This window comes from Thermothelomyces thermophilus, chromosome 3, assembly GCF_000226095.1.
Source record: "Thermothelomyces thermophilus ATCC 42464 chromosome 3, complete sequence".
Classification (NCBI taxonomy): Eukaryota; Fungi; Ascomycota; class Sordariomycetes; order Sordariales; family Chaetomiaceae; genus Thermothelomyces; species Thermothelomyces thermophilus.
Genome location: NC_016474.1, coordinates 4,985,657 through 5,005,339, shown reverse-complemented (window position 1 = coordinate 5,005,339; position 19,683 = coordinate 4,985,657). Strand labels below are relative to the sequence as shown.

Here is a 19,683-nt window from a genome sequence, read left to right as displayed (position 1 = left end):
GGCAGCCTTCCGCCGACCCTTTCTCCGTCTTCCCTATTTCGAACACCCGTCCGTCCGGGCTCCGGGGTGTAACATAGGGTCTCGGACGAGGGTCATCAGACGGTGTCGAGTGATGCTCTGGTTTGTAATGTAGTTATATAATATAAGAATCCACCCGACTCTTCGGTGTACTTGTAGCCGATGTTTGATCAGGGCACATCTCAAGTCCATCTATACTCTTCAATCAGAATAACATATACACGCCATGAAGGTCACCGCCGTTGCCGTTCCCGTCCTGGCTGGCATTGCCAGCGCCAACCCCGTCGACGTCGAGGCCCGCCAGTCGTGCCCCGAGGTCCACGTATTCGGCGCCCGGGAAACTACAGGTAATTAAGCTTAGGGTTGGGGTTGTCTCAGGGGTAATTACGGCTACCTAACTAACGTCAACATCAGCACCCCCTGGCTATGGCACATCCCAAGGCCTCGTCAACATGGTCGTGCAGGCGTACCCCGGAGCAACAAGCGAGGCCATAAACTACCCCGCATGCGGCGGTCAGGCGTCTTGCGGTGGAATCGATGCAAGTGACCCCGAAAATGCCGCTGACTGTAAATCAGGTGCATCCGTTGTTCCTAACGAGTAACTCGGGGCTTTTAGTACAATACCTCTGCGAACCAGGGCACTCAGGCGGTTGTCTCCGCTGTGACGAGCTTTAACCAGCGCTGCCCTGACACAAAGATCGTCTTGATCGGCTATTCGCAGGGTGGCCAGATCATGGACAACGCCTACTGCGGCGGCGCCGGTGCCACCCTCAGCGGCAGCGCCCTCAACGCCGTTAAAGCCACGGTCTGGTTCGGAAATCCGCATTATCTGAGCCAATTAAGTTATCGAGTTGGGACATGCCAGGCCGGAGGGGTAGGTTCCTCTATTGTCGATGTATTTTCGTGAGACACGACATGCTGACCGAGATAGTTCGCGGCCCGCCCTCCCGGATTCCAATGTTCGCCTGGTAACCCAGATAACATCAAGTCGTACTGCGATGCCGAGGATCCGTACTGCTGCAATGGAAACGATGCAAACCACCACCAACAGTACGTCACCATCTACGGCCAGCAGGCGCTCGCCTTCATCAAGTCGAAGCTCGACGCTGCTTAAGCGTAGGGAGATACGCTGCGTTGGAAAGGGGGCGATGGAGCACATTACCAAGTAAATACAGTGCCACGTCCGTTTGTATGTACACAGGTAGCCAAAAAAACAGCCATGCTCGGATCCATATGTTTGCCCCTCTCTCTTGGAGTGACCCGACTCTGTTGAGGTTGTTGGTATCGCGGTACGAGAAAGTGGACGACCAAGGCACCAATGAGCTGCTGCTCTTTGCAATGGACATTTCTGGGCGATATTTGCCGTGAACTATCACACTCGCCATGGCTCAGAGTACCTCCGTGTGCTTATGCATGTACTGTACATATGGGTATGTTAATAGATCAATCATAATTATCTCCTGAAACCTGCCACTCCGCGCCCGATCATGTTTACGTTGCACATTGACGCCAGTCTAAGTACTCCTAGGACCGAATGTTGACATATAACACCACCCTTCTGCGTAAATCGCATACCTCGGTGCCACAGTGTTTCACTCAGGTCGAGTCGACAGCACGGTCACATTCACATACCGGTTGCTGCAGCCGAGTACTGCTGCAACTCACCAAGGGCCCTTCGGTACTCGTCCTCGACCACGCGCGCATGCTTGTCCGAGCGGGGAGTGATGGAGCATTCAAATGGGAGCGGAGTCGAGTTGAATCCGTCCGAGAACGCGAAACTAAGACTTGTCAGCAAGCCCAGCTAAGGGAGAGCCAGCAGGTCTGCAGCAGACTTACATGTCCACATCGATCGGCTCTCCTTTCTCGTTCCGGGCAGGCCTGACATCAAATGCCCATAGTATCCGGGCGATATTGATAGCAACGGATGCCGATCCGAGATGCATTCCGGGACAGATGCGGCGGCCCCAGCCAAACGCGCTGTGGCCCAGATTTCCGGGATACTCGCGTTGTCCGAGGAAGCGCTCTGGTTGGAAGCTGTGCGGGTCCGGGAAGTCGGCCTCGTTTAGATGGACTGAGACGGAGCCTTGGTTCAGTCCATGTTCCCAACACGAATCAGGTGGTGATTATTGTTCCGTCAACTTACTGCTCCACAACGGGGCAATGATGGTGCTCCCCTTGGGAATGAACATCCCCTTGTACACGTCGTCGGCCGTGCTTGCGTGTGGAGTGCCGCCGAGAACGGCGACGGGGCGCCAGCGGAGAGTCTCGGACACGATTGCTCGCACATACTCCAGGGACGGCAAGTCATCAAACGTGGGAAGCCTGTCACTGCCCACGACCCTGTCGAGCTCCGCCTGAGCTCTCGGGATGAAGCTGTCGCCAAACTTGACACATGCGAGTAAGAAGCTGGCCAGCGAACCGGCGGACTGCGAAGTGTTATTATCCTTTTTTTTCTTTTCATGTTTTTCTTAATGCAGAGAGGAGAGTTAAAAAAAAAAAGGGGGGGGGGGGGGGAAGGGACATAGTGCAGAGAGAGAACGTACTGTTTCGACACCGGCACCGAAAGGACTTCCGGCCGTGTAGGCCACCTCAAGATCGGTCATGCCGAGGTTCTCTTGTTCCTCCAGGATATGCTTGGCAAAGCAGTCCGGCAGCGTTCCCGCTGCCATCCTCTTCTTGACATCGTCCATGAGTCCCATATACATTTTGATGTCCTTCTTCCGCTGTTCCAGCACCTGTGCCTTCCAGGGGGCAAACAGGGAAGGGATGTGTTTGAGCGCAGGATAACGCTCGACTGCATACTTGCCAGGGATACTAATTATCAAAGCGATTGTTAGGACAGGAGAGTGATGGGAACGAGCATGATAGAAAGAAAATCAATAGAGAAGGATGAAAAACAAAAAAGAGATAATGAAATATAAAAGGGCAGAGGTGAAAACAAAGAGAAGCAGAAATAATTAGAACGTAGAAGTCTAATGGAATAAAAGAATATTAGAATATCAGAAGAAAAAAAAACACTCTGAAGCAGAAATTCATTCGGCCGATTCCGTCAACGATAACCGAGAGCGTACTTTACCAAAGTGAGCCGTTCCATGGCCTCGGCGTTCATGCGAACGACGGCGTCGGTCCGGACGTCCTCGACTCTGCGGCCGTAGGTGACGGTGACGATGACGGAGGCGGCATATCGCTCCAGGTGGGTGCGGTAGTCCTCGGGGTTGGTCAGGAGGTCGTGCATGAGCACCTTGGACTCGAGGCTCTGGATGGGGCGGTACGACTCGCTCTGGCGCTGCATGAAGCCGCTGTGGAGGAGCTTGCGCCAGCGGCGCCAGAAGGCCGAGTAGGGGGCCATCAGGCCGCGCAGGCCGTCGGAGAGCAGCTCGCCGCCCATGATGAAGCGCGGCCGGGAAGAGTAGATGGCCCCGCGCTTCTCGAGCAGGTCCCAGGCGGCCTGCGCAGAGCCCAGGACGACGGTCGGCGTGGGCCCCATCTGGAGGAAGACCACGTCGCCGTACTGCTTGTGTAGCTCGCGGAACCAGAGCCATGGCTTGCGGATCCCCGTCTTGATCTTCTTGGGTCCCGGCGGCAGCTGGGAGCGGTGTGACCACAACCGCCAGCTCTGGTGAAGCTGTTTTGTGAGTGTTGTGTTAACAATCAGTCCTCACTTTTGGCACTTGGCTGCTTGATCGGAGAATCTTACCCGGGGATATTCCAACACGACATAAGCGAGCGCTGCCGCTAACCCTATACTCAGCGCGACGACGTCCAACATCTTTGTCTGTTTCAGGCTCCTAATACAATACCAGAGACTGAAAATTTGGGTGGGCGTTCTGAGGGCGAATGCTGGAATGCCAAACCTACCTAAGTATTATTGTACACTACTGTACCCTTGCAGAGGAACGCCCTGTCGGGATGGCATCCTACAACTGCCGCTGCCCGAGACTGGTCTTGGCATGGCACTAAGAACACGGCAACGCCGTCTCCGCATTCCTGGTTTCCGACACTCCGGGCCCGTTTTCTGACGAGAGTGTCTAGCCGTGACGGTCACCTCAGACGCGATTAATTTCCTCCTCCATCGAGTGCAGTGTTTCTTCTTCTTTTTTTTCCTTAACGGTGGCTTTTCTTTTCTTTCAGCTAAAACAACGAGGACAAACCCTATTCCAAAACCAGTAATTACTGCAGTGTTCTGGGAAGAAGAGGTCGTAATTATTGTATGTACGGATTACATACAAGGTATGTATGTACTTGGCGTACTGGTCCACTTTCCCTCTTCGGGGTTATTCAGCAGTGGCACGGGCCTTGGAAACCACTCTGCAATGCTTATCCGATGTCTCCACGCCACACCTGGCACCTACACTTGCCAAAGTCTCGACGGATACTGAATCCCGGAAGCTGGAAGAAAATATGTTTTCTAGTCGCCCCGGGCTTCTTCTTTTAGTACGATGCAGTCAGGGGCACCCCCGCGAACTGTTTTAGAGTGCATGTGGCACCCTCTCCCCTCGCCCTTGTCATGTCTACCAAACGAGTCGAAGGAATTAGCGGCTTTCCACGGCAGGTCGAGTTCCCGGCTGACACGGGGTTTTTGTTTCTTCGCAATGCAAAACCACAGCCACACCGAAAACTGTTCAGCGACTGCCGGAACCAATATCTTGACATCTCGCAAAGGAGAAGGATCCATGCTTAGTGGAAAGCACTTGATGATGGTCATACGAGAGACACAACCTTGAATGGATGTGATTTAATAGACTAATTACCACGACCTGGCTGGTATGTACTACTTTGATCCGCATACCTGCAGCCCCCGCGTATCCCACGAGTGCCCAATCACTGCGGATTTTCCAGCCACGTCCGCAGCTTGTTCAGAGCATATGTGTCATGCTTCGCCTCGGACGTGTAGAATATTTCTTCGTACCACCCGGGCGTGCCCAGCGACCGCAGACGCCCGCCAAACGGCTGGCAGGATCCGAAATCAATCAGAACGGGCTGCCCTCCGTCCTTGATCATGATGTTGTACGGGTTGATGTCGTTGTGTGCAAGCCCGAGCGAGTGCAGGTAGGCCACGGCCGACTCGAGCGCGTCCACGAACTTGGTCTTGTCGAGCTGCGCAAAGCCGGGCTCGTGAACGTATTGCATCAGCGTCTGGTCCAGCCGCTCCAGGACGATGGAAGTGATGCGGCCTCGGTGGATGCGGCAGCCAAGGTACCGGATGATGTTGGGATGCGGCGTCTTGGAAATCTGCTCCATGATGAGGGTCTCCTCGAGAAGCTCTTTAGGAACAAACTCGGTCCCCTTCACGCTCTCATAACAGGCTATGCCGGGTCGTTTGATAAAGGCCGAGGTGTCATCCAGGTCGCCGGGCGCTATCGTGAGCGCGACGCCCTGGGGAACCTCTGGGTAGATCTCGCTGTCGGGGACATGCTCCAGGGCGGAGTTGTACTCTTCGATGGTAATCTCCTTCTTCTTTTTGAACAGCTGGCCAAAGTATAGCTCGTCCTCGGGATTCACCAGGTAGAAAGTAACGTATTTGGACTCGGTGGCTCCCCGGTCAAATGCTTCGATGATCGTTAGATCTTGCAAAGAGGATACCACCGGCCGCTTCTCCTCAGACATGTTGCCTGACTCAGATACCGTCATGATAGAAAAAGTGAACGGCAGGTCGTTTGTGATGTTCGGGCGTTGGGCTCAGATGCAAGGGATTGTAAAAATGGCCGCAGCTCGCTGCTATGGGAGTATTTACTTGTATGTACAAGGTAATAGCTCGACGACCCACCAATTGTGCCTGGAAATAATTGGGTACAAGACGTTATTAGGGGATACAGTTCATACAGTGCGGAGCGCATCAGGCACAGAAATTATGCTCGGCTTGCTGCGCTCGAGAGGTTCCACTCATGTGAACAGGCTACTTCTCTCTCGAGAAAGGATAGGATACAACCTCAGAGCAGAACCAACTGCTCGGATAACCGCTGCTGGAACTCATTCTTCCGGCGATTCGCTGGAAGAGCAGTGAACCACAACCAACGTCAATGAGAACGCCTCGTCGGTTGTGAAACTGGCCGGGTCTGCGCCTCATCCGGGCGCTTATGTTGGTTTCCGTTCCCTATCCTAGGCGTTTGTGCTGTGGGCTGAAGCCGAGCCGATCTCTTTTTCTATAAAGCCCCAGGGCATTCCCGGTCGAGGGTCTCAACTTCAGGTACTCTCCAGAGTGCGTCTCACTTGACCTAGCTAATTAAGATCCGTTCATCTTTCCCTCAACGCCGTCAGCCCGCCTAACCGTTTTCCAGCCATCATCCCATTCAAACACAGCAAGATGTAAGTTAGATGGCGACGCTATTCTGTCACAACCACAGAAAGAAACTTGAAACTCACCCCTGCCGACTTATCCAGGTGCACTAATATTGTGGCTTTGATATGCCCAACCATGTTTCAAAGATGGAGACAAGTATCTCCAAGTCAATGACTGGATGGGTAGGGTACCTAGTGAACGGAATGTATTTGGCATATTCCCTCTTTTAGTGACAAGTCTCGAAACAGGTATGGCCTTTAAGATGATACTAGCACAGCCTGGTTATGGGTGAAGACTGGTTGGCTCTCGCAGCTCCACCAGCGGATTGAGATTCGTCTATCCCTGGGTGGCCCGTTTCAACCTTGCCAACGTCGCCATGGTCATCTCGACGTGATCCTCTCGCCGGAGCCCGGGTTGAACCCCCCGCCCCCAAAACCGGGGCCCCTCATCTTCATTGGAATCGACAAGTTGTTCAACGTCGCTCCCCCCCCCCCCCCCCTTTCTCCTGGGGCCTAAAGGGGATTGCAAAAGGGGGCTTCCCACTCCTTTTGCGGTCGTAATCTAGGCATAAGTCGGAGCCCCTGGATTTGAGCCACCCACAAATCTTGGCCCGCAAACACACCCATCTTCTTCAACTACATATACGACAGCCTGTTCGACCCACCACAATACAGGAAGCATTTGATTCCACACTTTCTGACCCGCTCTCTTCAGCTCCAGGGTCCTCTACACGGCCGGCATCAATCTGGGCCTGGTGGGTCTGTTCAATCGAAGCGAACTGCTCGTTCGGATCAGTGGCCATCTTCTTCCTTGTCGACGGCTGGGCTGCTTCCAACTGTGCCTTTAGAGCTTCGTTTTCCTGACGTAGCAGAGCCAATTCGAAGTCCCTCGGGTCGAATGTTTTTTGGGTTCGAAGAACAGGGTTTCCGCGAAGGAACCGGGTCATCCAGCCTTTTCCAACTGTGGTACGGCTGGCTCCTTGCGCCTGGAGGATACGGCTGGCGAACTCCCTGATTTGCGCGTGGGTTGGTGGGACACCTAGGGCACCTTGGATCAATACCCATTTGGTAAGCTGTTCTTCCTGTGCCCGGCTAAGGGTCTTTTGCGATTCGGCTGCAGTTGAATGGGTTTGGTGGCCGTGGAGTCGGTTCTGGATGGTAGCACGTGGGATGCCGAACTCTCTGGAGATGGACCGTATTGAACAGCCACCACGGCGGTATTTGGCGAGTGCATCCTGCAGATCTTCTTCCGTATAATTCATTTTGACTGTTCAATATACTGACGAAGTTTGAAGTGGTTGAGTTGGAAATTGACGAAGTTGTGGTACATTGAAGTGTTTGGGTTGAAGAAGCGGTGTGCCGTAGGCACGTGGCCCAAATGGGAGGTGGCCCAAATCCAGGGGGTCCGACTTAGTGGATTCGCAGCAGGTCCAGGGCAGAACGACCAGGAGGAAGGCCGATGCAGATGCTTGCGGGCCGTCGGTGGCCGAGGTGTCTGGTTCCTGGCTGGACATGAAGTTGAGGACGCGCAGCCATCGGCAGGCAAGACGGAGCTTCTCAGCCTCCATGGAACGATGGGGAGGACAGAGAGTCGCTGACCAGGGCGTAGTTCCAAGAGGAACTGGGCGATAAACCGTCTTCTGGTTCTCACAGTGGATGCTATCCGTCAGGTGCCAATGAATTGCGGCTTTATCCAGCCACAGCTTGAGTCTGCGCTTTATCGGCCAGCCTGCCCAAAAGCTCCAAGATCGCCCCCCTTGGGCCCAGCGAAGAGATACGCTCATCCTCGACATCCCCTGCGCCTACGGGCTCAAATACCTTGAGTCGTGATTCAGACATGACAAAGCCGCCGCAAGCAACCTTGGTCACCCTGACGCCCGGGTGGAACAAGTCGAGGCTGAGGTGTTCTCCGAGGTAGCAAGCCAGAGCCTCCATGAAGGGCTGACGGTCTGTTGAACTGCCCGGCTCTCCCGATGCTGTTCGCCATTCCCAGCCCTCCTCGTACAAACGGCCAGCCAACAGCCTCCGCTTCTTCAGGTCGCCTTGCCATCCCAGAGCACCCAGGGCGCCCGTCTGCCGGCTTTGCGATTCGACAACTCGCTTCCCCGCGGCAAGAAACTTGCGCAGCTCGGCGGCAGGGATGATGACATCGATGGACTTGAGGCCGAGGGGTTGTTGCTGATTCGAAGCAGCATCTTCTTCGTCCAAGGGCTGCGTTGGTGAAGCACTGGGCGCCGGAACATGGAACCCAAAGCTCAGAACCGCATCCTTGGAGAGAGCGCCGGTAGAAGGCAAGCCGGCCGATCTGATCCAAGCTTCCCAGCTGCCCACCAGACTGCGGGTGCCAAGTCGCATGGGACTGATGCGGCAGTCAAAGGTGGATGCCAGGAAATCGCCAACGACGGCCTTTAAGGGGGCCGGCATGCGCAGGAGGAGCAGCGGCAGCGAGAGAAAATGTGCCGGGTTCGACCTCCGCTCCCGAGCCGCTGCGTCTGCATCGCCCACCCAGAAGCGCGTTTCCGCGTCGGGGAATTCCCCGTTTCCGTCCCCCAGCGGCGACGGGAGCATCAGCGCGGTGCAGGACGCCATCTCATACCGCAGTGCGATGTGTAGCGCTCGCTTCTCGCCTAGATCCCGGGCCGCCCGCCGCCAGCCGGCTGTATCATCCTCATCTTGCAGGCGCTCGACATCCTCCCTTGAGAACCCCAACACATCGGCCACGCTTACCCAGGAGATCTCGACCCTCTCCAACGCGCCCGCCCTGCCGACGATCGAGTCCTCCCGATCGGCTGCCCCGACCTCCACGCCACGGACCACATCTCCCACCAGTTTGTCTCGTAAGCGGTGCGCAAGAAGTTGCAATCGGCTTGCCGTCAGAGCCTCGGCGCCGAGGTATAGAGGGGAGACACGGTGGGCGGAGAAGGTCGTGTTGTAAAAGGGAATCTGTGAGCCTTGCCTTTCGTCGCCCCCGTCTACCTCCGTCTCTTCGGGGGACCCGTCATCCTCTTCATTCGCCGGGGATACGGGCTGGCGAGCAGGTCCAGCTTCCAAATCTGGAGTGCGATTCTGGCGCCGCCTTGGAGGCATGGGATTGGATGGGTGGGTGGGCGGGTTGATTGGCCACGGGAATGGCGTTGCTAACGTCGACGGCTTTGACGCGTCGCGAGCAATTCGCTATTCGACTTTATGCTAATTGAGCGGCCGGGTGTGACAGGAAGGCTAAAGTGACGCGTCGAGAAGAGCTAAATCATGCCCCAATTCTTCGTGCGGTCAAGAAACAAAGGGTCAACGAGGGGAACGTGGATGGTGTATGAAGTGCGGTCATGGCGGGGTCTGACTGGGAGCAAGGATCTGGAAAATCAACCCTAACCCGATATTACCGCAGACATGCTTGGCCAACAAAAACAGCTATGGAAAGCGATCTCGATAATCTCAATGAGTATCCGGATACGGATTAATCACTGCATACTGGCGGCTAAAGAAGAAGCCTTGTACCACTAGCGACTATAGAATTACATAAGACCCTTGGAGTCCCCTCCCCTTCCGTGTAGTGCTCCAAACTCCATGCAATGCTGATCCCATCTCCTTAACCAAATTAATTAACCTAATAAGCACAGGTTTTCTGTTCCGACGAGGTAGCTCATGTTCCCGCATAGAGCCCCTCCCATCTCTCCTCCACCCCTGCCACCAGTCGCTTGGCAGCTTCAATTTCTTTGTCTAGCTCCTCGAGGTTCCTCGTCAGGGCGCCTGCTTCTTCAAACCGCCTGGCCCCCCGCGCATGGTTCAGCATTTCCTGAACCAGGAACCGCTGCTCTTCAAGCACCACCAGCCTCTCCCGCGCCTCCTTCTCCTCCGTTTCTAAAGCCGCCGAGACGGCCGTGCTCACTTCGCTCGCTCCGCCTAAGCTTGACGTTTCCGGGTCGAATCGTGCCGACTCGCCGTTCCGCAGCGGAGAGGAAATGGCGTGCGACGACCCATTCCCGCCCGAGAGAAGCCTGCGTTGGCTGGAGCTCTGAGATTTCAGCATCGAGGGAACACTCTTGAGAGGTATCAGATTGGCGTGCAGAAAGGCCGAAGCGGATGCGTAGATGGCCTTTTGGAGACGGAGCTGCGTTGGACTATCCGTCTTCATGTTGCGGATGCGCTTCGCAGCGAGGTCGTACTTTGCAAAGGCGTCAGTGAGGCGTTTACGGATCTTGGCCGCCTCCTGGATCTGGGCATGGGTGGGCGGCGGTTTGTCCGGTCGATCTGGGTTCTCGTCAGGGGGCTGCAGCGCCTGTAGCGCTTTGTGAAACGAGGGCAACAGCATTTGGATACCGTGCTCAAACTGGCGCAGGGTTTCGTAGGCACGCTGGTCGGGCGGGCGGTGTTTGATGGACTCGAGAAAATCTCGATGGGAGAAGATTGTATGTTTACACTCGCAGCACATCCGAATGTCGATACTGACTTGCCCATTTTCGGGGGCAGCAGTCGCTTTCTCGGTGGTGGCTATGGCATTTGCTGTCCCAAGGTCAGCCGACCGATTGCCTCTCATTTGACACGGGCATACCAACGGTTTGCGACGTTCAAGCCAACCTCGCTTGAACAATTCGTTTGTGGGTCAGCACATACGACGCGGCCACATATCCTGCAGTGGTGCCTCCTGAACGTCCAGGGCTTGAACTCCTGCTTGCAGAATGGGCACCTGGGGACGGCCGCGTCGTCCTCCCAGGTCACGACCGATTGCTCGATCATCTTCCTCTGACTCCTTTGTCCACCCAACGGGGTCAGCAGGGTCGAGTTCACGCCAGTCTCTGGGGGAGCTTCGACAAGTAGCCGAGTCAGCTTCGTCAGCCGCTTCTCCAGCCTCTGCACTTCCAGCCGCTGTCTTTCCACCTTCTTTGCCCGGACGGCAGTAAAATCGGCCGTGTGATCGCGCGATAGGCCCGTATGATCGTTGTATCCCTCCCTCGACTTGTAGCATGTCTCGCACACCCGGCACCACACACCCCTGACCGGTTCGTGGTTGGCTGACCGCGACAGCTTCATCTGATACATGGTGTGCATCTCACAGAACAGCCGGCCGCACTTTCGACAGTTGACGCTGCCGCTGAGGGGGCCCAATCTGCGGTCGCATAGAGGGTCGGTACACACATCGTGTCCCGTCGGCCGCTGCCAGTGCTTCCTCGTGACCAACTCCTCGGGATCGATTACCGTCTCGACGGGTCGGCCGGGTCCGGCGCTCACTGAGATGGGCTGCGTCTCGTTCGACTCGAACACGTCCAAGCCTCGGAGCTTTTGATTGATGAGCGACAGAGGTTGAAACCTCTTGGCCTTTAGGACCTGCTTCTCAAACCACGATTTGACTTCGTCTTGCTCTGCCTCGGGCAATTCCTGGTGCACGTCGTCCAGGTGTCTGTTCAGTTGGAGCAATGTCACCTGCAGAGGCCCCGTCAGCACGCTAGAACCCCGTGCTACATCTAGTCCCACAACGCACCATCTCCTCCTCGCATATTGGGCACGCCAGCTTGTTTCCGGCCGAGGCGCCGTTGGACGGCCCGCCAACGGTGACATTGGAGGCGAGGTCCTGGGAAAAGTCGGGAAGCGGACTGGAAGACGAGGGCGAGAGCGAGACGGGCGTCGAGTTTCGAGATCGGAGGGACACCGTACTGCTTTCGGACGGCGGTGCAAACGGGCTCGTGGCTCGCGGGGCGTGAGCAGGAGGCGGAGGGGCGAGACCTTTACCGCTGCCCAGGACCCTGCCGCCGCCGAGTCTCCGGGCAGACATGGCGTCGCCGTCGCGGGATTCGCGCGCGGCCGCAAACGAATCCGCAATCCGCTTGATGCCGCTAGGGATATCCCCCTAATCCTTGTTGCGCGCTGCTGATCCCATGCACATGATGGCTTTGGCCGAATGGTTCCACAAAGGCGGATGGCGGCGGTCGCCGGGAATGGATGAAGCAACCGAGATACGGATGTCCGGATTACCAGGCGATGCGATGGTCCCGGGTCGCGGGATTCCCAGTTGCTGGTTGGCTTGGCGGGGACCAGAGCCTGGGATTCGGTGGGTCTTGCCTCCCCAAGCCGCCAACCAAGAACCATGCGTAAAAGGTTAACTAGCTGCGAGCAGTGGTGGGCCCCTAAAGCCTTATCGATGGCGCTTGTGAAAGCCAAGTCGCCCAATGACGAGCGTTCTTTTGGCACTCCCGATCGAGGCTCCAGGTGAAGTTCTCCCCGCGGAACTGTTCCCACCTCGCAGTCGCGCAATGACTCTGCCCTTGCAACCACACGGCTATTCAAGAGCCATCCCGAGGCTCTGCATGTCCTGAAAAAAAATTGAAAGAGAAAAGGCATGGCCCAAACGCCGGCAAAGTTTCCCGAGGTTCAGGGAGGAGGAAGCTTGATCATTGCGTGGCAGATCAAGGGCAAGAAAGTCCTAGTCGTCGGCGGAGGAGAGGTAGGTTATTCTCCGAGCTCGGATAACATCCCCAATCCATCCGTTTGGTGATTTACCGACTGACTTCCCTCTTTCAACATCACCAGGTCGCCGCGGGGCGCATCCTCCACTGCCTCAATGCCGATGCCAATGTGACCGTCGTCTCCCCCGCCGCCCGCCTCAACCCTGAGGTCGCCTACCGGGTCGCCCAGAAGCAGGTCACGCACGTTGACCGTAACTTCGAGCCCTCCGACCTGGACGGTGCGGACATGGTGCTGGTGGCTATCGATGACCCAGCCGCGTCTACCGCCATCTGGAAGCTCTGCAAAGAGCGCCGCATCCCCGCCAACATCGCCGACGTGCCACCCGAATGCGACTTTTACTTCGGTAGCGTGCACCGCGATGGGCCATTGCAGATCATGGTCAGCACAAACGGCAAGGGCCCGAGGTTGGCGAGCACCATCCGCAAGTTCATTGCGGAATGCCTTCCATCCAACGCCGGGAGGGCGATTGAGACGGTGGGCGAGCTCCGGGTGAGGCTGCGCCAGATTGCGCCCAGCCCAGAGGAAGGATCAAAGCGGATGGCGTGGATGACAAAGGTTAGCGATGCGTACGCTTGGGATGAGATGTGTGAGTTGACGGAGGAGGACATTGGCAATCTCCTTCGCTTCTATCCCGATGGGAATGTCCCATCACTCGAAACGCTCAAGGCGATGCGTGTCAACCCCGAGTTCGGCGACGTGGGATTTGACGGGTCTTTCGGGTTTAGTGTCGGCGCTTGAGACCCGTCATAGAGCTCGTAGATAGCGTATGGGCATAGGAAACCGCCCCTGCGATGCGAACCAAGAATTTCTTTCCCAAGATTTGGCTCCGGATCATCACGCGGCCCTAACACTGATGAACACTACCGCAGTTTCTGAAGCTCTCATGGTCTTCCTATCCCAAAACACGCCTGATGAAAGATGCGTGCGACAACCAGCATGCTATCAAGTTAATGATCCCCCTTTCAGGGCAAAGCACACAAATTCCGGGTAAAAAACAACAAATTGCTATGTACAACACCAATGGCACTCGACAAGCAGCCCAGTAGAGTGAAACTGGGCTTCAGGCGACCCCTTCCACCCCGCCCAAAAATCTCCTGACCCTTGCGATCTCCAACTCCCCTTTCTCCGACTCGACTGCCCTCGTCAGCGTGTCCAGCAGCCCGTCCACCTCATTCTCGGGCCGGCGCGTACACAGCGCCACCAGCCGCCGGTATTTAAGCTCCCTGTCTTTGCTCCGAGCCCGGAGCGCCTCCACTGCCCGGCGAGTCTGAGCCGAGCGGTCACGCAACGCGTTGAGCCGCGCACGTATAATAGCCGCCCTGGGCAAGCGCGCAACTTGCTCTTCTACTACTTTCTGGTATGACCCATTGTCACTGGGTTGCTGCTGCTGCTGCTGCTGTTGTTGTTGTTGTTGCTGTGCCCTGGCTGCGGCAATATTATCCAGGATCGATTCGAGCTCCATCTCCCATGCATTGGCAGCGTCAACATCCAGACGGCCGTGGCGCTGTTCCAGTTGAAGCAGCTGGTACTCTTCTTCCTGGCATGCACGCTTGAGGTTGATCACCTTTTGGCGCGCGAGCTGCTGAGCCTTGAGCTTTTCTTGTAAGGACTCCAAGGTACGGCGAGCCTCGCCGACCTGAGCCGACGTGGTTCGTAATGAGCTGTGCAGAGCATCGATAGCCTCCTGCTTCTTCTTCAACTCGTTCTGGAAGAGTGAAGACGACTCGCTGATGAGGTGAGTGATAGCTGCAAATCGTTAGCATTAAAACGAAGGGCGAGACAGGAAAATACGGTCCTGGGATTGGACTTACAGCTGACCACCTCGTCGCTATTTTCCCTGGTTTTCTGATTCGAACCCTGCGAGCCCCCATTCCGCTCCGATATTTCGCCATTCCGGTGGCCTTCAACATCTGTTCCAATGCCGAAGTCCACAGGTCTCAGGCCTGCGCGATTGGCAATGTTGGGGTCCGCCCCTACTTCCAGGAGCTGCGACACAATACTTCGGTTGCCGATCCGCGCGGCGATGTTCAACGCTGTATCGCCGCTATTGTCCTGGGCGTTGACAATCTCGCTCATGAAACGGCCAATGCCCATCTTTGCAGGTGCGCTGAAACTGCCTTGGGGGTTTTGGCTGCTCGGAGCGCTGCCTTGCCGCACAACCCACTCCAACAAACTCTCGAGATAGTACCGGCTCGCAGAGTTCCTGCCCTTCACAGCGCTTGTCACGGCGATGTGGTGCAACACAGTCCTGCCCTTATCGTCCCGCACGTCGATTGTGACGCCCAGGACGTCCAGTAACTCTGGGAATGAGTTGTGGTCCATTGAATTGGTCACGATGCAGGCGCGCATCAATGCCGTCTCACCCGCCTTATTGACACGGAATGGGCTTGCGCCGGCCTCAATGAGTGCCCTCAAGAGAGGCATCCGAGACAAGGTTGCAGCCCAGTGCAAGGCCGTATGGCTCTGGTTGTCGATGGGCATATCAAGCTCCTGGGGAGTCATGCTGCGAAGGACGTTCTTTTTCGCCTCATCCGGGCCATTTGGATCCATGAAGAGCCCCATGAGCATGCTTCGTTTCGCTTCAGCTTCGGGAGACATTTCGTGCGGTAGAGGCCGGAGCGGCCCGGGGGCATAATTTGGCTCCTGCTCGACGTGGATGCCAGCCTGGGAATAGATGAACGATTCGTTTGGCTCTGTGGGTGACCCCGGGTAGTTGGCCGCGTACCCATCGATCTGGGGGTACGTTGGGGTTAAGCCTCCAAAACTATTCGCTGGCGTGAGTACCCTCTGCCGTTTCCTAGGAGGCTGATCGGTTTCACCGGGTGCTGCTTGGGTTGTCTGCGATCCAAAAGCGGATTCGGCATGACCGTAGTCGGACACGAAGCTTTGTTGCGAGTTTGCCGGAATATCGTTGGCGTCTTGCATGGATGACTGGCGGTGGAAACTAGGAGCGCGGCTCGGGCCACTGCGATTTCGAGGCCCTGGGGAGTCGAATCGAGCCTTGCTGATGGCGTTTATCGCGTGGGATGCTGTAGACGAGATGTTCTTGAAGAAGGTGCCAGACATACCGTTGGTGCGCGACTCCTGCGAACTCGCATTGTACATGCGCTTCCTCTGGGCGGCCATGGCTTGCTCCTTGGTCGGCGTGTCCACATCGGCCCCTTCCCCCTCCTGACCTCGCTTGTGCGTCAAGAGCTTCATAAGCATCTCTTCTACGCCGTACTGGCGGCAGACCTCATAGCCACGCTCAAAGGGGATCCAGGTACCCTGGTATTTTCCGTAACCCCCTTGGACCTTCTCATGCTCCCCTGTCTGTATCTCCTTCTCCAGAATCTTAGTACGTCGGCCCTTATCCACACCAGCAACTTTGAGGATCTGAGTCGCGTTGAGCCAACCGTCGGCCTGGCGTCGCATGACGGCGACGTTATTAACTTCCATCTCGTAAACATTGACGCCAGAATAGACGGCCTAAAAAAGCGCATTAACAAGGTAGTAGGGGGACGGGAACCGATGTTTGCAGACGCACCGAATAGATTCCCATATCTGGTTCGGTCTGTGACTTTTGGGGCATGTCGGCGTACTGCCGGTACCCTGTCGTTTGGGAGGACGGCTGGCTCATGGAGAAGGATTGTTGGGAAGAGGGTTGCGAGTGCTGCGGCTGCTGCTGAGAGCTGCCGCGCATCGGTGATGGCTGCATCCTTGATAAACTCGCCCGATGGCAGCGCACCTTAGACTACTAGGCGAGAGCCGTTCGACGGCCTCCTGGGAGAAGGCGGGGGGCGCGATGCGGATTCAGAGTTTCGGGGACGATGAGGCGGTGACCAGAGATTATAGCTGGAAATTCGGACAAAAAAAGCTCCCAATTGAAGAGATTAGTATTGAGGATGTAGAATATGATTCGTCTATCAGACGTTCGTGGCGGGATCAGTCGGATGTTGGGTGTGCCAGCGAGCGAGCGGTAAGAGTGCGGCGCTGGATTCACGAGAAGAGCACGCAAAAGCCCGGCCAGTCGTGCGTTGCAGTGGGTTACGGAAAGGGAAATGGGGTCAACAGCTGTACTGTAGATTAAGTCAGTCGAGATGCTGCCGAGCCGCACACGAGAGAATGTGTATTACTTAAGGCGAAAGAATAGACAAGAGATAAGTGATTAAGGATATCGCGATATAGTGTCGGCGCGGACTACAGCGAAGAGCAATTAAGACACGAGTTGCCGACGTGTGATTTTCGTGTTCTGGTGGGCGTGTCTCGGTCAGGGAAGCCAGAAGACGCGCCATTTCAATCCCCGCCGAAAAAGGAGGGGCTGCCGACGGAGACACGCTCGCTCAGTTAGGCAAGCGCCAAAGAATTGGCATGTGCACGGCCCACCATACAAAACAGAGGTTGACGAAACATGTCATTCGTAATACGTACGCAAGTACGAAGTTATGGAGCACACTAGGTACTGTATGCACGGAACAGATTACTAGTATTACCGAAGTTCAACTCACAGTTCAACTCACGTGCCACTGCACCTTTTGCGTTAATACAGGACCCGACCTTTATCATTGCAACCATCAACACCATTTGCCGGCAACAGCCGGCTTAACAGATTCAAAAATGTCCTGCCCTCTGCGCATACCGAAGCCTCAGATGCCGCTACACCTCTACCGCCATCTTCTTCGCGAATCCTCGTATCTCCCTCCACTTGTACGACGGTCGGCAGACAAACTCATCAAAGCTCGGTTCCGAAGAGACAAGGGAGATGCGGAGAGAGGACCGAAGCATGTTCGAGACGGACTTCATGAGCTCCGTGTCCTCCGGGCGGCCAATTCTGGCGACATGGCCCGCATGCGCCGGGTAATGCTTCGGGCGTTTGGACGCATCGGCCGCCGACGACGTGAATTGGTGTCGCGCCTTGTGCAGCGCGACATGCCGACGAACACAAAGGAGCTAGCCGAATACGTCGCCGAGATGGCTCCTCATGCCGAGAAATACAAGACCTCAGACTGGTTGGACGACTGGGATGTGGAGAAGCTGCGCACGTTCGCCCTCTCCCAGATCAATGCCTCTCTGAATAATTCCCCAAAAATGCCCATCACCATCAACCAGGTGACTCCGGAAAAGAAGCTGCCCAAGGAGAATGCCTGGGGCCGCCCGCTTCCTATCAAGCTCGCCCGGACAAAACTGAAAAATATGTGGAAATCCGCGGCAGACAAGATCATGCCACCGCTTCCCGTGGAGGAATGGAAGGCGCTTCAGGCTATCGCCGAGGGGACGGCCCAGGGATGGCTCCCTCCTCCCCGGCGCGCTCTAGCAAAAAGCATGTCGGAGGCGTCGCAAGCCAAGCGGAGCTGGGATTGGCAGTCGTACGCCATAAAACCTGTCGCCATTGTTGACCGGCCGGCAAACAGAAGGAACAAGCTCCTGACGGGAGCGGTGGACGACAACACGCCAACGGGGGACCCTCGGCCCATTGGCTGTCACAACTACACAAGACGGGCGTGGCGGCGCATGTTCGAATACATATGGAACCTGACCGCGACCATGAAGAAACAACCGGATGGCAAAGGGTGGGATATTCGCTGGGGAAAGCTTGACCACCAACCTGCATCGGCCACCGCAGGCATGATGGAGTTCTTCAAGGATTTTCCATATGCCGAGAAACCCAAAACTAGGGGCAAAAACAGCACCACATGAGCGAGGCTGGAACTGAGGTCTCCCAAGTCCGGTGCGCGTGCCAACAGCCACCAGTGTAATCCCACCTGGCGCCAGAGCCTTATTCCTTCTGAGAACGCCAAACAGAACGAGCAGCCACTGCACTGCTCTGTCCCCGCATCGTCGACCTCTCCGCTTAGTCCAACAATGTCGCCAACTTGTTCAGCGCATCCCCATCCACCCTCATACCCACCCATTCGCTCATCATCTTGGCGCCGATGCTCTCGTAGAACTTGATCGACGGCTCGTTCCACTTGAGAACCACCCACTCGAGCCGACCGCCCTTCAAGGCTACGACCTCTTTGGCCAGCTCGACCAGCAGGCGCTTGCCGTAGCCCTTCCCACGCTCGCTCTGCCGCACGTAGAGGTCCTCAAGGTAGATACCCGGCCGCGCGCGCCAGGTGCTGTAGTTGTAGAAGTAGAGGGCGATGCCGGCCACGGTGCCAGAGGGCGTGGTGAGGACCAAGCACCGGGCGGGTTTGGACGGGGATGTGGGTTCCGTTTGCGGAAGGGTGCTGCTGCTGCCGGCGGCGGGCGAGTCCGAGGGCGCGAAGGCGATGGTGTCAAGAAGCTTGTCCTCGGTGGCTTCGACAGCATCCAGCGCGTGCTCGTAGTCGGCCAGCTCGCGGATCAGCTCCAGGATCGCGGGAACGTCTGGTTGTCGAGTTAGCTGATCAAGCGGAAAAGTAGGAGGGGAGAGGAGGAGAAAAGCAGCACCTTCACGGCGGGCATGCCGGACAGTAGCAGTATTTGCGGCCATGATTGCGGGTGAATGCAGTCCAAACTGCTGATGCGGTCTGCATCGATCGCGCCGCCCCTTTTATCATGTCCACGATAGGTGGTGGGTAAACAACATTCTTTTTTCCCCGCATCTTCGACACATGGTGGGGTCAACCCACCTCGAAGGGCGTGGATTCAATACTTTGGAACAAGAAGAAACAATCTTTTGGAGGATACTTCCCCTGCTCGATCGGGGAGTCCCAACCGATGAATTCCATAGCATTGTGACCTGGGCACAGGAAGGACAAACGTTGGGTTGACCGAGGCCAACGTCAGCTTCGTTGTCCGCGGTCTTCAGAGTCTGAATTGACTCTCGTTGCACGGCATACTCTAGCGCTCTCTAGAATCGACTCCTTTGAGACGTGCTACGACTCTCGGAAGGGTTCCTTTGCGGTGACGGATCCAAGGAATGAGGTAGCACTGCCGATCGGGGCCTGCCTACCTGCACTGCCA

The 19,683-nt window shown here is 56.3% G+C and overlaps 9 protein-coding genes across 9 annotated transcripts; 3 read left to right on the top strand and 6 right to left on the bottom strand.

The window, feature by feature from the left end:
* Nucleotides 1-244: 244 nt before the first annotated feature.
* Nucleotides 245-1,132, top strand: MYCTH_49700 (carbohydrate esterase family 5 protein; the record flags this gene model as incomplete). The annotated part of the gene is made up of 4 exons (XM_003663588.1): nucleotides 245-365; nucleotides 433-602; nucleotides 635-892; nucleotides 950-1,132. The coding sequence occupies 4 exons, from the start codon at nucleotides 245-247 to the stop codon at nucleotides 1,130-1,132; spliced, it is 732 nt and encodes a 243-aa protein (XP_003663636.1).
* Nucleotides 1,133-1,343: 211 nt separating this feature from the next.
* On the bottom strand, nucleotides 1,344-3,901 carry MYCTH_2305689 (uncharacterized protein). Its single transcript, XM_003663587.1, has 7 exons — nucleotides 3,877-3,901; nucleotides 3,716-3,787; nucleotides 3,090-3,643; nucleotides 2,562-2,832; nucleotides 2,162-2,444; nucleotides 1,855-2,089; nucleotides 1,344-1,796 (listed from the first exon to the last, which is right to left on the bottom strand). Exons 2-7 carry the CDS (start codon nucleotides 3,785-3,787, stop codon nucleotides 1,643-1,645), a joined length of 1,569 nt encoding a protein of 522 aa, XP_003663635.1. The 5' UTR covers nucleotides 3,877-3,901; the 3' UTR covers nucleotides 1,344-1,642.
* Nucleotides 3,902-4,725: 824 nt separating this feature from the next.
* Nucleotides 4,726-5,774, bottom strand: MYCTH_2305688 (uncharacterized protein). The gene has a single exon (XM_003663586.1). The coding sequence runs from the start codon at nucleotides 5,623-5,625 to the stop codon at nucleotides 4,840-4,842; it is 786 nt and encodes a 261-aa protein (XP_003663634.1). The 5' UTR covers nucleotides 5,626-5,774; the 3' UTR covers nucleotides 4,726-4,839.
* Nucleotides 5,775-7,772: 1,998 nt separating this feature from the next.
* MYCTH_2305685 (uncharacterized protein) lies at nucleotides 7,773-9,399 on the bottom strand. The gene has a single exon (XM_003663585.1). The coding sequence runs from the start codon at nucleotides 8,884-8,886 to the stop codon at nucleotides 7,987-7,989; it is 900 nt and encodes a 299-aa protein (XP_003663633.1). The 5' UTR covers nucleotides 8,887-9,399; the 3' UTR covers nucleotides 7,773-7,986.
* Nucleotides 9,400-9,696: 297 nt separating this feature from the next.
* Nucleotides 9,697-12,295, bottom strand: MYCTH_2305684 (uncharacterized protein). The gene is made up of 3 exons (XM_003663584.1): nucleotides 11,774-12,295; nucleotides 10,851-11,715; nucleotides 9,697-10,797 (listed from the first exon to the last, which is right to left on the bottom strand). The coding sequence occupies exons 1-3, from the start codon at nucleotides 12,062-12,064 to the stop codon at nucleotides 9,938-9,940; spliced, it is 2,016 nt and encodes a 671-aa protein (XP_003663632.1). The 5' UTR covers nucleotides 12,065-12,295; the 3' UTR covers nucleotides 9,697-9,937.
* A 216-nt stretch (nucleotides 12,296-12,511) lies between these two features.
* Nucleotides 12,512-13,655, top strand: MYCTH_2305681 (uncharacterized protein). The gene is made up of 2 exons (XM_003663583.1): nucleotides 12,512-12,733; nucleotides 12,820-13,655. The coding sequence occupies exons 1-2, from the start codon at nucleotides 12,629-12,631 to the stop codon at nucleotides 13,492-13,494; spliced, it is 780 nt and encodes a 259-aa protein (XP_003663631.1). The 5' UTR covers nucleotides 12,512-12,628; the 3' UTR covers nucleotides 13,495-13,655.
* On the bottom strand, nucleotides 13,656-16,662 carry MYCTH_2305680 (uncharacterized protein). Its single transcript, XM_003663582.1, has 3 exons — nucleotides 16,283-16,662; nucleotides 14,568-16,224; nucleotides 13,656-14,502 (listed from the first exon to the last, which is right to left on the bottom strand). Exons 1-3 carry the CDS (start codon nucleotides 16,451-16,453, stop codon nucleotides 13,817-13,819), a joined length of 2,514 nt encoding a protein of 837 aa, XP_003663630.1. The 5' UTR covers nucleotides 16,454-16,662; the 3' UTR covers nucleotides 13,656-13,816.
* A 641-nt stretch (nucleotides 16,663-17,303) lies between these two features.
* On the top strand, nucleotides 17,304-18,509 carry MYCTH_2305679 (uncharacterized protein). Its single transcript, XM_003663581.1, has one exon. The coding sequence runs from the start codon at nucleotides 17,353-17,355 to the stop codon at nucleotides 18,430-18,432; it is 1,080 nt and encodes a 359-aa protein (XP_003663629.1). The 5' UTR covers nucleotides 17,304-17,352; the 3' UTR covers nucleotides 18,433-18,509.
* A 77-nt stretch (nucleotides 18,510-18,586) lies between these two features.
* On the bottom strand, nucleotides 18,587-19,210 carry MYCTH_2118780 (uncharacterized protein; the record flags this gene model as incomplete). Its single annotated transcript, XM_003663580.1, has 2 exons — nucleotides 18,587-19,104; nucleotides 19,174-19,210. The coding sequence occupies 2 exons, from the start codon at nucleotides 19,208-19,210 to the stop codon at nucleotides 18,587-18,589; spliced, it is 555 nt and encodes a 184-aa protein (XP_003663628.1).
* Between the last annotated feature and the right edge of the window lie 473 nt (nucleotides 19,211-19,683).

Coding starts and splice junctions, on each gene's coding strand:
- MYCTH_2305689 (XM_003663587.1), bottom strand. CDS start 3,787: ATGTTGGACGTCGTCGCGCTGAGTATAGGGTTAGCGGCAGCGCTCGCT. Junction 2,090..2,161: donor CATTGCCCCGTTGTGGAGCA/GTAAGTTGACGG, acceptor GCTCCGTCTCAG/TCCATCTAAACGAGGCCGAC. Junction 1,797..1,854: donor GAGCCGATCGATGTGGACAT/GTAAGTCTGCTG, acceptor GACAAGTCTTAG/TTTCGCGTTCTCGGACGGAT.
- MYCTH_2305688 (XM_003663586.1), bottom strand. CDS start 5,625: ATGTCTGAGGAGAAGCGGCCGGTGGTATCCTCTTTGCAAGATCTAACG.
- MYCTH_2305685 (XM_003663585.1), bottom strand. CDS start 8,886: ATGGCGTCCTGCACCGCGCTGATGCTCCCGTCGCCGCTGGGGGACGGA.
- MYCTH_2305684 (XM_003663584.1), bottom strand. CDS start 12,064: ATGTCTGCCCGGAGACTCGGCGGCGGCAGGGTCCTGGGCAGCGGTAAA. Junction 11,716..11,773: donor CAATATGCGAGGAGGAGATG/GTGCGTTGTGGG, acceptor GGGCCTCTGCAG/GTGACATTGCTCCAACTGAA. Junction 10,798..10,850: donor TGGCTTGAACGTCGCAAACC/GTTGGTATGCCC, acceptor ACCTTGGGACAG/CAAATGCCATAGCCACCACC.
- MYCTH_2305681 (XM_003663583.1), top strand. CDS start 12,629: ATGGCCCAAACGCCGGCAAAGTTTCCCGAGGTTCAGGGAGGAGGAAGC. Junction 12,734..12,819: donor TAGTCGTCGGCGGAGGAGAG/GTAGGTTATTCT, acceptor CAACATCACCAG/GTCGCCGCGGGGCGCATCCT.
- MYCTH_2305680 (XM_003663582.1), bottom strand. CDS start 16,453: ATGCAGCCATCACCGATGCGCGGCAGCTCTCAGCAGCAGCCGCAGCAC. Junction 16,225..16,282: donor CAGATATGGGAATCTATTCG/GTGCGTCTGCAA, acceptor GCGCTTTTTTAG/GCCGTCTATTCTGGCGTCAA. Junction 14,503..14,567: donor TAGCGACGAGGTGGTCAGCT/GTAAGTCCAATC, acceptor AACGATTTGCAG/CTATCACTCACCTCATCAGC.
- MYCTH_2305679 (XM_003663581.1), top strand. CDS start 17,353: ATGTCCTGCCCTCTGCGCATACCGAAGCCTCAGATGCCGCTACACCTC.